At 42.5% G+C, this 17,188-nt stretch overlaps 1 protein-coding gene across 2 annotated transcripts in view; it reads left to right on the top strand.

Moving 5' to 3' along the window:
• Nucleotides 1-286: 286 nt before the first annotated feature.
• Nucleotides 287-17,188, top strand: part of LOC133139121 (pleckstrin homology domain-containing family A member 6-like) — a 39,064-nt gene continuing 22,162 nt past the window's right edge. Inside the window, exons 1-2 of one of the 2 annotated variants that reach the window (XM_061258446.1) lie at nt 287-415; nt 14,400-14,483. In XM_061258446.1, the coding sequence (XP_061114430.1) occupies nt 390-415; nt 14,400-14,483 (110 nt within the window). In that variant the 5' untranslated portion in view covers nt 287-389. The remainder of the gene's footprint in view (nt 416-14,399; nt 14,484-17,188) is intronic. The other variant, XM_061258447.1, reaches the window with a different exon arrangement.

Here is a 17,188-nt window from a genome sequence, read left to right as displayed (position 1 = left end):
CTGTCTTCAGCACTTTGCCTAAGCTAGCCTGCATGAATGCAAGATTATCTGTGGTCATGACCCGCGGTCATCATACCGCACCTTAGGCCATTAAACTGTATAGTCCATGGCTACACAAACTCAAGCTCTGGTTCAAACAGTCCTTGGGTGTGGGATTGTTATTGCAAAACATGTATTGCCAAACTGCATTAGTGGTGGGTGTGTCATTTGGAGGAAGTTGTGCAGCAGTAATGTGAGAAGCCAGAACAGATGTAAGTCTACCCTACTCCTGATGCTGAAGTCATTTACAAACTACCACAACAGACTCCCAGTCAAAACAAGTGGAGGCCTGAACCTGCAACTATAAAAACTTTTTTTTGGCTTCAGTGCCCTTTGATGTGTGGGTCCTGATGCCAGCTCAGTGTTTGGAAAGCAGGTATGGTGGTGTCTGACAGACAGGTATGGTGGAAGCTGGAAGAAGACTTGTAGGGTGTGGAAGGCCTTTGTGTGATATATCCCTGCTGTCAGTTAGTATCCTCCACCCCTAGGTAAACTGTACTCTAAAGAATGCTGCCACTCTCTTTTCCAATATAACATTACAGATAGCAACTGAATGTTTGCATATGGTCCTGTTCAAATCGATAGATTGAATACAACATGACTTTATTGTTTAAGTGGTATGAATCCTAAATGAATTCCTCTGTAATAATATTAACCAATCAGTCCTGAAACAGAAAAATTGTCAAATCCACTAATTGATTTTTGAGATGCGGCTCTAACCCTGAAAACAAACAGCTTCCTGTGACAGAGAAACTGCATTGACCTTGAGGCTAAAGAATCACTTACTGAACAACTCTTAACCGACAAGCATTTGGCGGCTGATTTCAATGTTTGGCGCATAACGTCTCAGTCTCCATTAATCATATTAAATAGAATATTCGTTTTCGTCTTTCCAGGGACTGTTTCACTTAGATAAGGAAGTTATTTTCAGTCGTACGACCAGCCTGTCTAAGAGAGAACCGCTGCTGCCCTTAACGTCTCCTTTTGCTCAGTGAGTAAAGAGTGGACATTGAGTATTGAAGTTTAAGTGACTCTGCAGTGTGCTTGTGAAACAGAAGGGGACAAGGCTTTTGTGTTAATCAAATCAAAAACGTCAAAAAACACACATACAAAGATAATGGTGGATGTTCATGTTTCATTAGTGATCGGTTATTGGCTGTAATTGACCTCCTGTCAGTGACTTGGCAGAAACTTGCCAATCACTATACTGTACATGGGGGAAGGGTTACCATGCCGATTATGACATGTGTCTCTTCAGTGTGGGTCGCCTGGTCTATGTTTTAGAGAGACTGAAGGAATGAACACAGCTGGAGGGTATTATTTTGGGAAAGATGGCGTCTAGCAGCTGATGTGAAGGAAGGAGTTACACAGCCTCAGTAATCACATTCTGAAGCAGAAATATCCTGGGGTACACATTTTCTTGTAATGGGGTGGAATAAAGTAAATAAATATGTTTTATCTTTGCATCATTGTATAGAAATGTGACCTCTAAAACTGCATATTTCTTGTTCAATAAAATGTTCAGTGTTAAATGAATTCATGTAGAGTACATCCCTCTTGGACTCATTCAAACTCTGTTATTGTTCAATCTGAACAATAAGAATTTTACTGTGCATCCCAAAAATATCATTCTTAGAATCAGTTCATATTTTCCTCTTAGAGACATATGGTTACGTCACTCTGGAAATTTGAACCAGTTTCATTATTTGTTATGAGTTATGGGACGTTACAGCAGATAGAGCTGGATGGTCATTCTCAGTATGTGGAAGAAAAAAGGGCAGAAAGTAACAAAGAAGAAAAGTGAGAGACGGGGGCGAGTGCTGGAGCAGTGGGGGGTGGGCAGGGCTGTAATTTGGGGGCAGAACCGGCGCTCGGGCGGGAATGGGATCCATGTGTGCTCCGAGCTCAGCTGCCGAAAAAAGAAGAGCAGTTAGCTCCAGCACGGAGGAGATTGTTTTAAATTCCTCTCATGCCGGATCCCTGAAACCTGGCTGGACTTCAGCTGCAGGGGCAGAGAGAAGGAGAGAGTCAGCGAGAAAGAGAGAGGAAGGAGAAGGGCCGCAGTGTAGGGTAAGTCAGCTCTCTAAGTTATTATTGTGTGAATTGCGCACACGCATACATAAATCAAAGAGGTTTACGTATGCATGTGCGTTAAGGACGAGCCCTGAGTGTTAGAATAGATGGATGCGTGATGAGAATAGAGCTGGAGATTTAAAATGGATGCAGCTGTGTTAAGAAAAGATCTGGAGATCTAAAATTGATGCATGTGCATTGAATGGATTTCATGCGCCAGAGGTCTGGTGGTGTGGGTGACTCATATTACGGCAAGCAGGGAGGAGGTGGGCAGAGGACCGCTGTGGTCAGAGTGTGGTCTGAGTGTGGTCTGAGAGTGGTCTGGAAGGCAGAGGACCTGACTGTAGGCACTAGGCAGGTATTGAGCCCAGGTCCCTTTGTAGCCTTTGGGCTCTTGTTTCATGGATGACCCAGTGACCTTGAACTGCAAGCCGGGAAGTGTGTGTATGTGGTGTGTGTGTGTGTATGTGCATGTGTGTGTGTGTGAGAGAGAGAGAGAGAGAGAGAGAGAGAGAGAGAGAGAGAGAGAGAGAGAGAGAGAGAGAGAGAGGGCATGTGTTTACATATACTGTGTATGTATGAAAGAGCAGAAGAAAGCATGCATGTGCTTGTGGTGTTTTGTGTATAAGAGAGAAACGGAGATAAATAATGTGAGTGTGCATACCTGTATATGTGTTCTTGAGAGTAAGATGTGTGTGTGTGTCTGCATATGCACATATGTGTGTTTTCCTCTTCGGTTGAAGAGATGCAGTCAGATGTGCAAAAAGCAGATCAGCAGATCAGAATGCACAGTGACACATCTGTGCTATTGAAGTGCACCCAGCTGAGGGGTCTGAAAGCTCCCAGCAGAGACACTGGGCGAAGCCTCATCCGTCTGTGCAGAGCTAATCTCCTCCTCAGCCCTGGTCAGCAGGCTCAGCGCAGTCTGTGAAATTTAGCATCTGATGTCTCAGCCACTTGAATGGGATACATTTTCATTGCGGTTGCACTGATTTTGGCGAGGATAATTTGACACAACACGCTAATCATTTTAACAAAAAAAGTTCTTCCAAAAATGTCCCTCAAGACCAGATGCAAAATAATTGTAAGTGCAAATTAAACTATTGAAGCCTGAAGAGGGTATTAAGCAAAGCATTTGACATTTAAACAAGTGCTACTTTCATGTTCTTGGTGCAATAATTACATGTCATAATACATTTGGCCATCACTGAAGTGAGCAAACTATAGGAAAGGTAAGGGGAACCACCCACCTTAAAAGGCATTTTAGTTTAAATATATAACAAAATGACAATGTGTAGCTTTAGGAGGGAGCCACCTCAGGATAAATGCAGTGGTCTTCAAACTGAAACAGTGATAGGGCATTTTGTGATGGGAAAGGCTGACTGTTTGCGTTCTGGATCTTAGTGGCCTAGTTGTGAGACACGGACTGTCAAATCAAAATAATTAACTCAACCCGAACTCGTTCTCGGCTCACAGAGAAGTGCATGGCATGCTGTTGCACTGGGAATAGCTGTCATCATTCAGTAGCTCCAGTAGCACTGTGAACTGGAAGTAAATATTGACTCCAAATATTACCCCCTGGGGTACCCCCAGGTCTCCCAGAAATACACTGGGCCAAGGCTCCTTGGGGTTTGGAGGGGCTGGTGGCCCTGTAGGGTGGTACCGGAATGGGAATCAGAATCTGACAGCACCCCTAAAGCAAGAAACAAGATTGTGATTAATTGCCTTTTCCGGGGACCTGGAGCCAATACCAAATTTGTTGTGCAGAGCCGTCACGGTTCGAAAGCTGCAGCAGATCCTGTGATCCTGGCCTCCTGAAACCTTCTCTTTCATGGGCAATACCGCCCTCTGGGGCTGCCGTTCAGTCGACACGGGCCCGGTCCGGACATGGTAACAGGCTGCAGGGCCCGTCCGTGCAGTAGTAGAGTGTAGTAACAGGATTCACCACACAGCAGCGTGCACTTTCTCTGTGGAGGAAGGCATGCCAGCCTGTTTCTCCTGGAGCTGGAGTCTGTGCCGTCCTCAGGAATGCAGAACTGTGCTCTGGAGAGTTACAGGTGTGATTATCAGTCTGATTGCTTAGAGCCAGGTATTCCCAGGAGCTACAAAGAAAAACACTCAAAAACAAAAACAAAAATCATCAGAAAACCCCTGAGAAAAACAGAATTCAAAATGAATTTCAAATGTAATCCCCGCTATCACTTTTTTTTTGCAAATTCTGACTGAGCATGATTCAAGTAGAAACCATGAATTGCTGTGACTGATTGCAGTGGAGTGCAGTGGCTCATTTTGACTGTGTCAGATTGCACCATATTGTGAGTTCTGACTATGAATAATGAGAAAATCCCTTACAGTGGAGAGTGTGACTGATGATGGCCGACAGTCTCCTGTCCTAGTTGTTATTGACCTTCACTCTAGCCTCTGGTTCTGTGTTTGGAGCTGTGGTGAACTGCTCCATAGTGAAAATACTCCCTGCCAAACCCAGAGCAGAGATCACATTCCGGGTGTCAGAACGGCTAAATATTCCCCAGCCTGGACCACCAACTATGAAAAGGTCATTTGTTACCATGGCGTTGCCAATTTTTTTATTCTGTATTCTCTATCTTTTCTTCATTTTGTCTCTCTCCCACAAGGAGTTGTGAGGCAAATTCGTCATTCGCTGAAACAATGTGCGAATACTATTCACAAAAACAATGAGAGGTACTGTAACTACAATAATATAACAAAATGCTGAATATTTTGCCGTGAATTATAATGCATTGGAAAGAAATACGTAGAAGCTGATGGGTGGGAGTGTGTGTGATAAGCTATGTTTTAACAATGGCATTAATTTATATTTATGACTGTATTTACCTTACCAGCAGTAATTTATTTTGTATTGCATATGTACCTTTTCTTTATTTTAAGGACTTGCTGCTCAGACGTGAGAAGTGGGCTCTTTCCATCCTCATTTCTTTGTTTAAGTAGGAATCACAGAGAGGACAGCACATGACAGTCTATGTAGAGTGCAGTCAGAACTCATTTGGCCACTCGTGTGAGATGACCTTGTACAATAGGCTTGTCCTGGCTTTACGGGGGCACAATTAATTTAGGAACTGACTGAGGCCACACCTTTTCCTGTAAAAGATATCCCTAGGAGGAGTTTCATTCTTTTATAAAAACAGCACTTTGACAACGTGCCATCTTTTTGAAATATGTTCCAAAGAGCAGCTGACTGAATAAAATGACTGCAGGCGATATGCTCATCAGTTTGAAATAATGCAGCAGATTTCTTTTCAGGATAACATGTAACCTTATATTTCATTTAAATCTTTTGGGCTAGAATTTCATAAGGAATGAGTAATCATCTTATAAAAGCAGTGTAGAGTCCATCTTTTGTGGTACATATCTCAGTTTACACTTACAATGGCCTTTGCCATTTTTTGTAATATACTTTACATTTAAAAGAAAACAATGAAATGGGAGAGATTAGCTATTTCTGCTTCATGCATCAACTACAACTCTGAAAACTGCAGAAAGTACTCTGCAAGATTTATGTTTGGCAAAGTGAGATGTGTGCTTTCATGGCAACAAACAGGGAGCCTGGCATATCAATTGGGATGAAATATTTAGCCATGATGCTCTCTCTCTCTCTCTCTCTCTCTCTCTCTCTCTCTCTCTCTCTCTCTCTCTCTCTCTCTCTGTCTCTACCTCATCATGTGGTGGATAAGTAAATGAGCTGCTGATTACTGCCCATGTGGACTCAACTCTACATGTTTGACCTCTTCTGACCCCTAGAGGGCAGGGTAGGCAGGTTCCCCTCCTGTATCGTGCATTGTGTTCATCTGGTATTACTCACAGGGCTGCTCTCAGGGGAATAAACCCAGTTATCTCCCAGTGAATCCAGATAAAACAGCAATGCATGTGCTGGTGTAACCGGGCCCTCAGGGCAGGATTAACATAATTTGTGCCCAGTTCAGAGTAGTCTGAGCCTCTTTCAACAGTACATTTACAAGTGATTGTGCCACCTGTGTGATGGGTAGATGGAGCTGAAGGGTTTCTGGGTCTATAGGAGACACGGGGTCCCATGGACATGCCTGTCAGTGACCCAAACCACCACTACAGCAGAGAAAAGCCTGATAACATGACATGACATGACATATCTGGGGTTTTTTTCGACCTCATGTCATAGATGTTCAGGTAATTCTCTCCGTGAACACAGCAAAACAAATTGGCCTCCACTGTCACTGCAGTGGCGTGAGCCGTGAAATATTCACATGGGGGAATACAAAATATTGGCTGCTGCTTTAGAGAAAATCCGTCAGGGATATGAGACCGAAGCCCTGACAGTCCAATTTTCTGGACGCGAATATGCATTATGCACTTTTCACTTTTTCAGTGCGTCAGCACAAAAGCCACACACATTCTGTCATTGGCTATTGCATGATGTCCACTTATTTAAATTATGAAACACTACACATGAAAATTACATATCTTCTTTCATGTCTGCCAACTCATAACAGCTTCTGCATAGCAGCAATGTGATTGGCTCATCATGAACATTTTCCTAGATTTATTTACTTTTATTAATGCAGGGAGGTCCTCTTGAGGCTGAGGTCTCTTTTCCAGACAGCACACATCATGGACAACACGTCAACATTATTTAAAACAGGTGCCAGTTTCAGTTTTGAAATAATGGATTGGTGATTTAAAATGACCAATATGAATACTGCGATTTGGTTATTTCCAGCTAGATTATTCCAGCTCAATAACTGAGAGCTGTTTTACCGTACTCTGAATATAGTGATGGTACAGTAAAAAGTTACTGATCATTAGACTGAAACTTGATAAACATTTTATCAGTGATTAATTGGATGCGTGCATGATGGAAACGCCCTAAAAGCAACTGTCAGAAACAGAAAAGTCTAAAGCAGCTTTCCCACAGCCAGTGTGCATTTCTAAGCATTCAAAAACCTCACACTACTATGAAATAAGAGGTCGATTTTTTACGAGACAGTTCGAAAATAATAGGATGATGACATCAAACAGTGCTCTGTGGTTTTATTTGAAATCCCCCAAGATGGTGCTGATGCTAACTGCTATACCTTTACACACACACACACACACACACACACACACACATACACACACATACATACACACACACACACACACACACACAAACAAGTACACTTCTGTTGTCTTGTGAACTAGATGATGGGTGCCTTTGTCCCAGAGTGGTAACCCTCAAATTGAAAAAACATCTGAGAATATACCCTGTTTCTGAGGTTTGCTTTCTGTCCATAGAGACAAAAAGCAACGCTGTTTTAAAAAGAAACAAACACATTGCTACAAATACCCAGGACAGCAGCTGTCTCATCATTACCAGGCTGCCGTGGCAATGAAAAATGCGTGCCATTTTTGGAATGACCTCAAAATGCAAGCTTTAGAGTTTCCCTGAAAAAATGTGTTACAATATTGAAGGCAGCGATTTTTATAAACAGAGCCTTTGTGGAGACGATGTGATGCTCATGATGCAGCAGTACACACAAACAGCAGTAATTCACATCCATGTCCATTTCACTGTAAATTAATATAAAAACCTTTCATTTATGATATTATTAAAACGAAACATTTTATATAACGCAATGCCTCTGTCCGCTTGCTCAAGGTGCTTAACCTGAACTGCTTCAGAAAATATTGAATGTAAAGATTGTGAGCTATGTAAATAATTCAGGATTAGAGCAAGTTACTGTAATATGTTAATGTAATGTAATTTGTCACTCCAGAATTTCTTGGAGTAAGTAATCAGCAGATTGAGCAGTGTTGACTGCTGGCTCAGTCTGATTTTTAGGCAAAAATTAATTAGTCTGTGAATAATAATGTTAATTTAGTCATTTCCTGATGCTTGCGGTAATGGTGAGAATTACACTGTAATTATTAACACTTATATAAACTTATGGAACTGCAATAGAAAAACCACATGAGTTTCACATGAGTATGTTAAAATCACATTGGCAATATGTGGAACACGTACTTTGTACTAGGGAAACATGTGGTTTTGGAAAATTTTTGAGTGAAGTGCCATTGCTTTAGTGACAACAGTTCCTTATTTTGTAACATGTAGGATGGAAAAACAAGTGCAGGGGGCCTCACCTTCGAGTGTCCAGCAAAACAGATCCATAATTGTTTATAAGATCCATCCATCCATCCATTATCTGAACCCGCTTATCCTGATCAGGGTCGCAGGGGGGCTGGAGCCTATCCCAGCATACATTGGGCGAAAGGCAGGAATACACCCTGGACAGGTCGCCAGTCCATCACAGGGCACACACACCATTCACTCACACACTCATACCTACGGGTAATTTAGACTCTCCAATCAGCCTAACATGCATGTCTTTGGACTGTGGGAGGAAACCGGAGTACCCGGAGGAAACCCACACAGACACGGGGAGAACATGCAAACTCCGCACAGAGAGGCCCCGGCCGACGGGGATTCGAACCCAGGACCTCCTTGCTGTGAGGCAGCAGTGCTACCCACTGCACCATCCGTGCAGCCCCTGTTTATAAGATAGAGTTTATAATTCCAAAAACGTGCTAACTCGGGGAAACAATGATAGAATGGCCATTGCTTACTCAGAATTTCTCTGGAGGAATTACCATTTCTGTCCATTCACCGTTGCATACATGTACAAAAGTACTTGTACAATGAACTGCTCTTATCAAAATTTTGTATTGGCTCTCTGGAACAAGATCAGTGCAACTGACCAGTTCTCTGATCAGTCCCTGTACATTACTGCCGTAATGCAGTCGCATGGTATAGACAACACCCCTCTGCGTGAGCAATCACCTACAGTGTAACTTCTGCTTATCATACAGCCATTTTTGAGTATGGTATTAGAGTGTTGACTGAGCAGAATTTTAGCTATTAAAATATTTCCAATGGTCTATTGTTTGTTGGGCTTGCATAAAACAACAGGCCTTTTTTTGCCAGCATAATCATTTCCTTTCCTTCCGACAGTTATGCGACGGAAAAACAGTTATACCTGAAAATGTTGATGTTTTACAACAAAAAAAAGTATTTTGTGATGACTAAGTCTGAATAGAAGACTCTGCATTTGGAGGCCTTGGATTAAACTGAATGAATAGTTCTGAGGAGGACGGTTAAAACACATGTGACTCCACACTAGAGGGCATTTTCAGTGACGTGACCCCATTTTATATTGGTGAGCTAAATACATTCTCAAGATGTTTTATTATTATACTGTATGCGTATAAATAAGGACTGATTTTTAATAATAAACAGAATGTGCAATTGTGGGATGTGTTTTCTTTTTTTACTTGTTGTTGGGGGTAATAAGATCTAAATATACAAGATCTTATTATTGCAATTATTTTTTACAATCCTCTGTACCTGCTTCTGCCAGCTGGGGAGAGCAAGAAATGGGAGAGGTAGGGGAAGGAAGTGAGAACACATTTTTCAGGATAAAAAGTGTTTTATCATTTAGGATGCAATCTATAGTATTGTACACCTCATGCACAACTCATAATATAATGTTGTTTCCATGTGTCCTTCTGCAGTCTCCCAATTCCCTTTTTGGAAACCTGCCTAGACATAGCTTAGAAAAAGCATTGCATAATTCTCATTTTTGGTGATATTGTCATCAAATTTGAAATGGATTTGTCCAGCGTTTTTGCTATAGTTCCATTGTGTTTCTAAGCCCACCAGACACAGCCATGAGCATCTGTATCCACTCAAATACAAAAAATATTTTCAGTGAGAAAAAAAGCTTCCACTTCCAGTGTTTGTGCATCTGTAACTTTGTTTTAGTACTATTTAGATTACTTCTGGCAAACTCCCAAGGGTTACCTTTCAGAAGAGAGCATGATTGTGCCTGTAGGGTTCAGGAGTAGTTACCATTTTGTTTTGGTTATTTCATTTTCAAGTTTGTGTTAAGAAAAGGGGAGATACTTAAGGGATTAAAAAGGAAAAGTATGTCAGCCGTTAGAAACACAGATGTGGAAGTTGGTCATTAGAAAGTAGCTGGTCCAAACCAAATGGGGTATGACATGATTTATCAAGTCAGCAAACATTAACCTGCTAATTATAATAATGAAAAAATAAACATTTATTAATATTAATATTAATAATAATATATGCAAGACACTGAACCTGTTAATTTGTGTATGTATGCACAAACTGAGCCATGCTAATGAATGATGCAATGTGATGAAACCACTGCAGTTGTAGAGAAGACAGCCCCCATCTGCAGTTCAGCAGAGTGCCTTCCCTCAGTGCAGGCCCAGGGTCAGCCTTGTAAAGAATGTGTCCATGGAAATACATACGAAGCGCTGCAATATCATTTTCAATGCTGATCTATGGTCAGTATAGTGATGAATGTGTGAAAATATATATTTTTATGCATGTAAACAATGTAACACGAGACCTCTGTTGGCAAAATGTTTTGGTAAGATTTTCAGTACAAGTACAGTACAGTCGAAGATTATATACATAAACTCAAACCAGAATATGAGCAAAGACATTATTGCATGGGAATACTTCTGTACAAATAAATGCGAAGTGGTTCATTCCATCTCTGAGGCATTCCATTATCTGGGTTTTCTTTGTACGAGATGCAGATCATACCATTGCGACGTGACAGCCCCGGTCTCAGTGGCTCCCCAGAAAAATGATGAGTGTTGAAGTACAGAAAAATTATTTCATTTTTTCCATCATTCCGTTCCAATGCGCGCGTCCCAGCCAGACTTATGCTGGGGCAGCAGCTGGCCTAGCTGAGTCGGGGGACTCGCCTGACATTCAGTGCGCTGCCTGTGTCGCCTGCTCCCCTGGGCTCACTCTTATTAGGGGAGGTGAGAAGGGCATTGAGAAACAGACCTGGAAGTGAACGAGCTGAGCTGAGCTGTTTTGCAAGGCAGCGGATAACGAGCATGAGAGAGAGAGAGAGAGAGGGAGAGAGAGGGGGAGAGCTAGAGAGAGAGAGGGAGAGAGATACAGAGAGGGGGGAGGGAGCTAGACACGTGGAGAGAGAAAGCAGCCGATGATATAAAAGAGGAATGAATGACAGTGGAAAAATAAGGGGAGAGAGAGAGAGCGAGAGAGAGAGAGAGAGAGAGAGAGAGAGGCTGACTACGGCATGACTTTTCAAGGAGAGAGTCGCACATCGATTACAATTCAGTACCCCCCAGCAATGGCAAGAAAGGGGTAAACATCTCCCCTAGCACTGGAAGCCCCTTCTCTCTCTCTCTCTCTCTCTCTCGCTCTCTCTGTCTGTCTCTCTTGCTCTCCCTCTCTATCTCCCTGTCTGTCTCCCTCTCTTTCTCCGTTTCTGTGCCTGTGATATTAAGCGATTGATGCGGGCGGGGGAAAATGCTGAAGTTCCGAGCGGACCGCAGAGTGAGGTAGGTGCAGGCGGGACTGTTAAACTTTATGGCTGAGGAGTTGGCTTGCTGTACGGAATGAGAGAAGTGTGCCGTACTGTAGGTCAGTGATCACTGCAATGCAGTGCTGATAACAGGGACCCGCTGCTCTTTATCAACAATTAACTGGGGAACTGAATGTGAGAAATGATGTGTGTGTGTGTGTCTGTGCCTGTGTCTGTGTGTGTGCAGGCGCACTTGCTAAGTGTGTGAGTGCATGCTAAATATGTGCACATATGTGTGTGTGTGTGTGTGTGTGTGTTTTGCTTGCTAAATGTGTGCATGGGTGGATGTTGGTGCATATGCGTATACACATGCGTGGGTGCGCTGTGGCTGTGCGTGTCTACGTGAACGCAGAAGTTTGGTGGCAGACATTGTGGGCCTATGATTTGTGTTGGTAAACTACACCCACGTTACCATGCGCTCACCTTGAGCGAGTTGTTGATGGCAGTAGTACTGGCTTCAACCTATTTCGCTGATGTTGGAATGAGCGAGCCCATTCTGTGTGACTGACATCTGTTTTGACACACTGTGATGTACGGTAGTGTCTACAGCTGCCCTGCTGTTGGCAGTGTCTTTATATAGATTTGTAGGCTCTGCCTGAATGATTATGCTGGAACCAAAGTGTATCTGAGACGATGCTCCTGTGCAGTGTCCGGCCAGTTTGGCTGTGGAGAGCTGTAGTCCTGCATTGTGTGTGTGTGTGTGTGTGTGTGTGTGTGTGTCAGTAGAGTACAGAATTGTATTTGTTTGACAGGCCAGTAACCAGAGTAACAAGAGACAATTTGTTGACAATAACTGGAATAATGTGCTTAGCCTTCATTTATGGTCTGAAACAGTCAGCAAATTTTAAATATACATATTTGCTGTGAATAAATTAAACAATCTTGTGTCAAAGTACCTCTGTGCTATCTGTGAAAACTAACCTACAAATTACCCATGCAAAAGGACGGGATGGTGTTATCCATGATGCCATAAATGTCATATTGTTGTAAATGGCAACTGTGGTATGCTAGTTTGGAAGTTGATGTATTCTTCAAGGGTTCCGATTATATCTGTATGGTTACACTAGGACTCGGAACTGTACTGTCCTCTCAGGTCCTCTTCACACTTCGTGTTTGGTCTGCACTTCGTTGTACGTCGCTCTGGATAAGAGCATCTGCTAAATGGCATGTAATGTAATGTAATGTCATTGATGCCCGCATCTGCTTCAGGGAGACATACACACTCCTTCCTTCTCTGTCTTGGATCTTAATGGTTTGATTGGAGTTGTTATTTGGTTAGTATGTCAACCATCCCGCGTTCCCAGGTGTAAATCCGACACTGCCTGAACAGTAACTCCACAATCTGTGGGAAAGGATGGGAACTGCCCTTGCCTTGTGTCCTCATTAAAGTTATGCTTCAGATGTCACACCAAGAGTCCCTGCTCTCCGGTAATATTGTGATTTTGTACACTTAGTGAGCACTTTATTTGGTATTTTTTAATTTATTGTTTTAGACGTATTGGTCTTCTGCTGCTGTAGCCTGTCCACTTTGACATGCTGTGTGTTCAGAGATGCTCTTCTGCATACCACTGTTGTAATGCGTGGCTATTTGCATTACTGTCAACTTCCTGTCAGCTTTGACCAGTCGGGTCCGTCTCCTCTGACCTCCTTTTTCTTTTTCGCACCATTCTCTGCAAACTCTAGAGAGTCCGTGAGTGAAAATCACAGGCGATCAGCAGTTTCTGAGATACTCAAACCACCTTGTCTGGCACCAGCAAAGTCACTTCGATCACATTTCTTCCCCATTCTGACATTTGGTCTGAACAACAGCTCAACCTCTTGACCACATCTGCATGCTTTTCTGCATTTAGTTGCTGCCACATGATTGGCTGATTAAGTATTTGAATTAACAAGCTCTACCTAAGAAATTACTCACTGAGTGTATATAGCGCACAATGGCATCACGTGACTGAAAGCTGAAGCTATCTGACAGTGTGAGGACAATATTTTGGCATGTGTAAACGCAGAGACTAATGTTTCAACAGATCAGTGAAAAGTTTGATTGTGGGGGCTGAGTTTCTTTCTCCCCCGCAGGTAAATAGGACTCTGCCCTGTAGAAATGCAAACTCCCCCCTCTGTGCCATCTCTCTCTCTCTCCCTCTCGCTCTCTCGCCCTCTCAATCTCTCTCAATCTCTCTCTCTCTCTCTCTCACCCTCTCAATCTCTCTCAATCTCTCTCTCTCTCTATCTCTCAATCTCTCTCAATCTCTCTCTCTCTATCTCTCAATCTCTCTCAATCTCTCTCTCTCTATCTCTCAATCTCTCTCAATCTCTCTCAATCTCTCTCTCAATCTCTCTCTTTCTCTCTCAACCTTTCTCTCTCTCTCCCTCTCCCTCTCTCCTAAAGTCATAGATATCTGCAGATGAATGTATCCCAGCTTCTCAGAATGTGGAATGTGCGCTTCCTCAGTCTCAGAACAGATCTTGTAAAATCCATGTGGGAAAATTAGAGCCAGTGCATGGAATATGCATTAAACACAAACACTAGTCTCTGTCAGCAGTGGAAAAAATAACAGATTTCAGACGTGCCAAAGGGGAGCATTGTCAAAAAAGTAGCCTCCCACTTTTGCTCTGAAATAACTCAAAATTGAACAGTGGGTATCCTGCCAGTATCACCACATTTATTTTGTCTGCTATAAAACCAAAAAGCATTATATTGGTCCATTTTTGTTCTCTGAGCACATGGACACAACAACATGGTGTGTGAACGTTCACGCTTTAAGCTCATTCATTAAATTTAACATAAGCGTATGCATTTATATATTTTTTTTATTTGAATGTATTTATTGACTTGTATTGTATTTATTTACTCCTCTCTTTCAGTCAAAATGACCACGATGGAACAACTGGGCGCCCAGTGATCCGGAATCACCTGGTGGAGATCAAAAGAACGCAGATGCATTTACAGTGAGTAACCATAACAAACTGGTGGCTGTCAATCACTCGAGACAGAAGTTGCATTTCTGCAATTAGCTTATGAGACAAATGTCATACAGTATTAGGCATTGTATCATATCATGTTGCAACATATCCAACTGTAATTGAAATAGGGGAGTGATCAGCAAATTTCTTTCTGCAGTGGGCTCATTAAATACTGCAATTCTGTCACAAGGAACAGGCCTAATTTACACAAGAGGCTTGTTGGTGGATTAATGGGTATAAAATATATAACAGTAACTTAATTTAATCCTACCTGCAGGAACACATAAAAGTACCATTGCACAGAGCACAGAACAGCTGCCAACATTTGGTCATCAAGGTGACCTTCATCAGAGGTAGCACCCAGAACGAATAGTGGGCAGTGGCATTTTCTAATATTCCCTGATGGTTTTGGAATGGCTGGCATAATTTAATATCAGGTGTTACCTTGGCACTGCTCTGCGAAACACATAAAAGGTGCCACAGATGCAGTACTAAAACCCCCAATGGGGCCTCAGAGACCATCAACGATTTTATATTTGCTGACCAGATAGAGAACATCCATTGCTTGAACAGAGACAAAGTCAGCACCATGTCCTCCTCATACCACCTCAAGCCTCCTAGCTGCAGGAGCTGAATATCTGGTCTGTTAATAGAATATCTTTGGAACCTTCCCCAGATGTTTTGTGTTGAAGCTGATGGAATCATAGGGCAATATCTCCAGTACTTCCCTGATTTTTCCCAGGATACACTAGCATAGAATTAGCCACAGCTACACAGAACCTGCACACCGGCTTTCTTTAAAAAAGCAAAAACTAATGCTTTTTCGCCCTCGTTTAGAAATGTCCAAATGAGTTGACTAGCGACCGTTGTCTCTCCAGTATCAGTTTTGGAGAGCACAAACACGAGGACTCTCCTTCAAAGCACATGAGGTCAACTGGTGCTTCTCATCTGGCCACAGCTTGTATGTGGGGCTCACACAGATATGAGTTGGAGGAAGACATGTCATGCGCGACCCAACAGTTGGATTTACAGGCACTCGATTGACCAGCAGGGGTCGTAGTGCACAATGAGACATTGTCATTCTGGCCGACTGGAGCCCTCCCATCCTTGGGCAATGCTAGCTCTGTTGTGTTCTGCCATGATGTGGATTGGAGTCTACATAAGGCTACACAAGATGCATGCACTAAAACATTGCCTTAAAAGGACGAGTCATCCACAGCCCAAGGGTTTATTAAAGGACAGTGTAAAAGCTAAAAATAATGCTGGGGAGAAAATCTTAGGTCACCTTGACCAATGTCAGATGTCAACATAGTTGTGGGTTAACAAGTCATAACGGGATGACCTAAATTGTACCATATGAGTTATACTTGCATACACTTACTGCATACATTTTTTTAAATATTGATATTATGATATTCAATCTTTTTCTTGTGCGCAGTGAGATGCTGTAATTCACACTTTTGTCCTGAACTCTATGCTTTATGTGTTATGAGTCACTGTCTCAGTTTCACTGGGATACTGGGAGAGCTGCGTCTGGCAGACTCTGTGCTGTCAACATCAGCGCCACTATTCTGCTATCTGAGTGATGTCATACAGAAACTGTCACTCCCCCTGACTTCCAGGGAAACTAGAACACACACACAGACAGACACACACACACACACACATTTACACACACTAACACTATCGGATGTTAAGAATGCAGTGGGAGTCAGAAAGTCACTGTGCTGTGCCTGCAACACACACAGTAAAGTACGTTCTCAGTACAAGCCACATATTTTCAAGATTCAAGACAATTAACTCCTCTGTGACACGTAGTCTAGGACACGTATGCCCTGTTTTTGTAAACTAATCTTATCTATCTTCCCTGTGTATAAGTACAAGGGAAGAAACTTTTAAAAATCACTTCACAGTGAAAATATAACAAAAATAAATAATTTTTTTATGGGAAACAACAACTATATGTATTCAATATGTGTGTCATTTTAAGATGAAAAATTAAAATACATACATCTGCTGCCATTAAAAATCCTTTCTAGCTCAAGGTGTACAGTAATAAAATGGCTCATTCATCGCATTTATTGCTGAATACATCTATCTTCTGGTTGAGCTGGTCAATATCTGTTAGAGATGGCCTACACAGCCTGAGAAAGAGAGTGATTTACTACTGAGGACCGGGAGAGTCATCCAGCCTAGGTCTATTCTTTCAGACTCCTCCTTTCTCAACCTCCTTCAGACTCCTCCTTTCAGAACCATGCCCTTCACAAACCACTCTCCTCTGAAACCATAAACCGCAATAACAAGCAGACCAACAACCCTCAAACCCACTGTCCACTGAAACCACAAACCACACAAATCACCAACCACATCCCTCAAAACAACTGTCCGCTGAAACCAAAAACCACACAAATCACCAACTACATCCCTCAAAACCCTCTCCGCTGAAACCAAAAACCACACGAATCACCAACTACATCCCTCAAAACCACTGTCCGCTGAAACCAAAAACCACACTCTTAAACCACGGAAATCACAGATCACACCCCTCACAGACGCAATTCTCAAACAAGACTCTTATTACAGAATGAAGGGAACATAGGCAGTATCAGGCAGTGGTCCCTCCACCATTATCAGCAGGTTGGGTGTTGTCTCATGGCTTTCTGCTTCGGAAAAATAGCACAAAGTCATTC

Source organism: Conger conger, chromosome 10 (genome assembly GCF_963514075.1).
Source record: "Conger conger chromosome 10, fConCon1.1, whole genome shotgun sequence".
NCBI classification, from domain to species: domain Eukaryota; kingdom Metazoa; phylum Chordata; class Actinopteri; order Anguilliformes; family Congridae; genus Conger; species Conger conger.
Note: the sequence above shows the minus strand (reverse complement) of the source record. Positions and strands in the feature narration are given on the sequence as shown.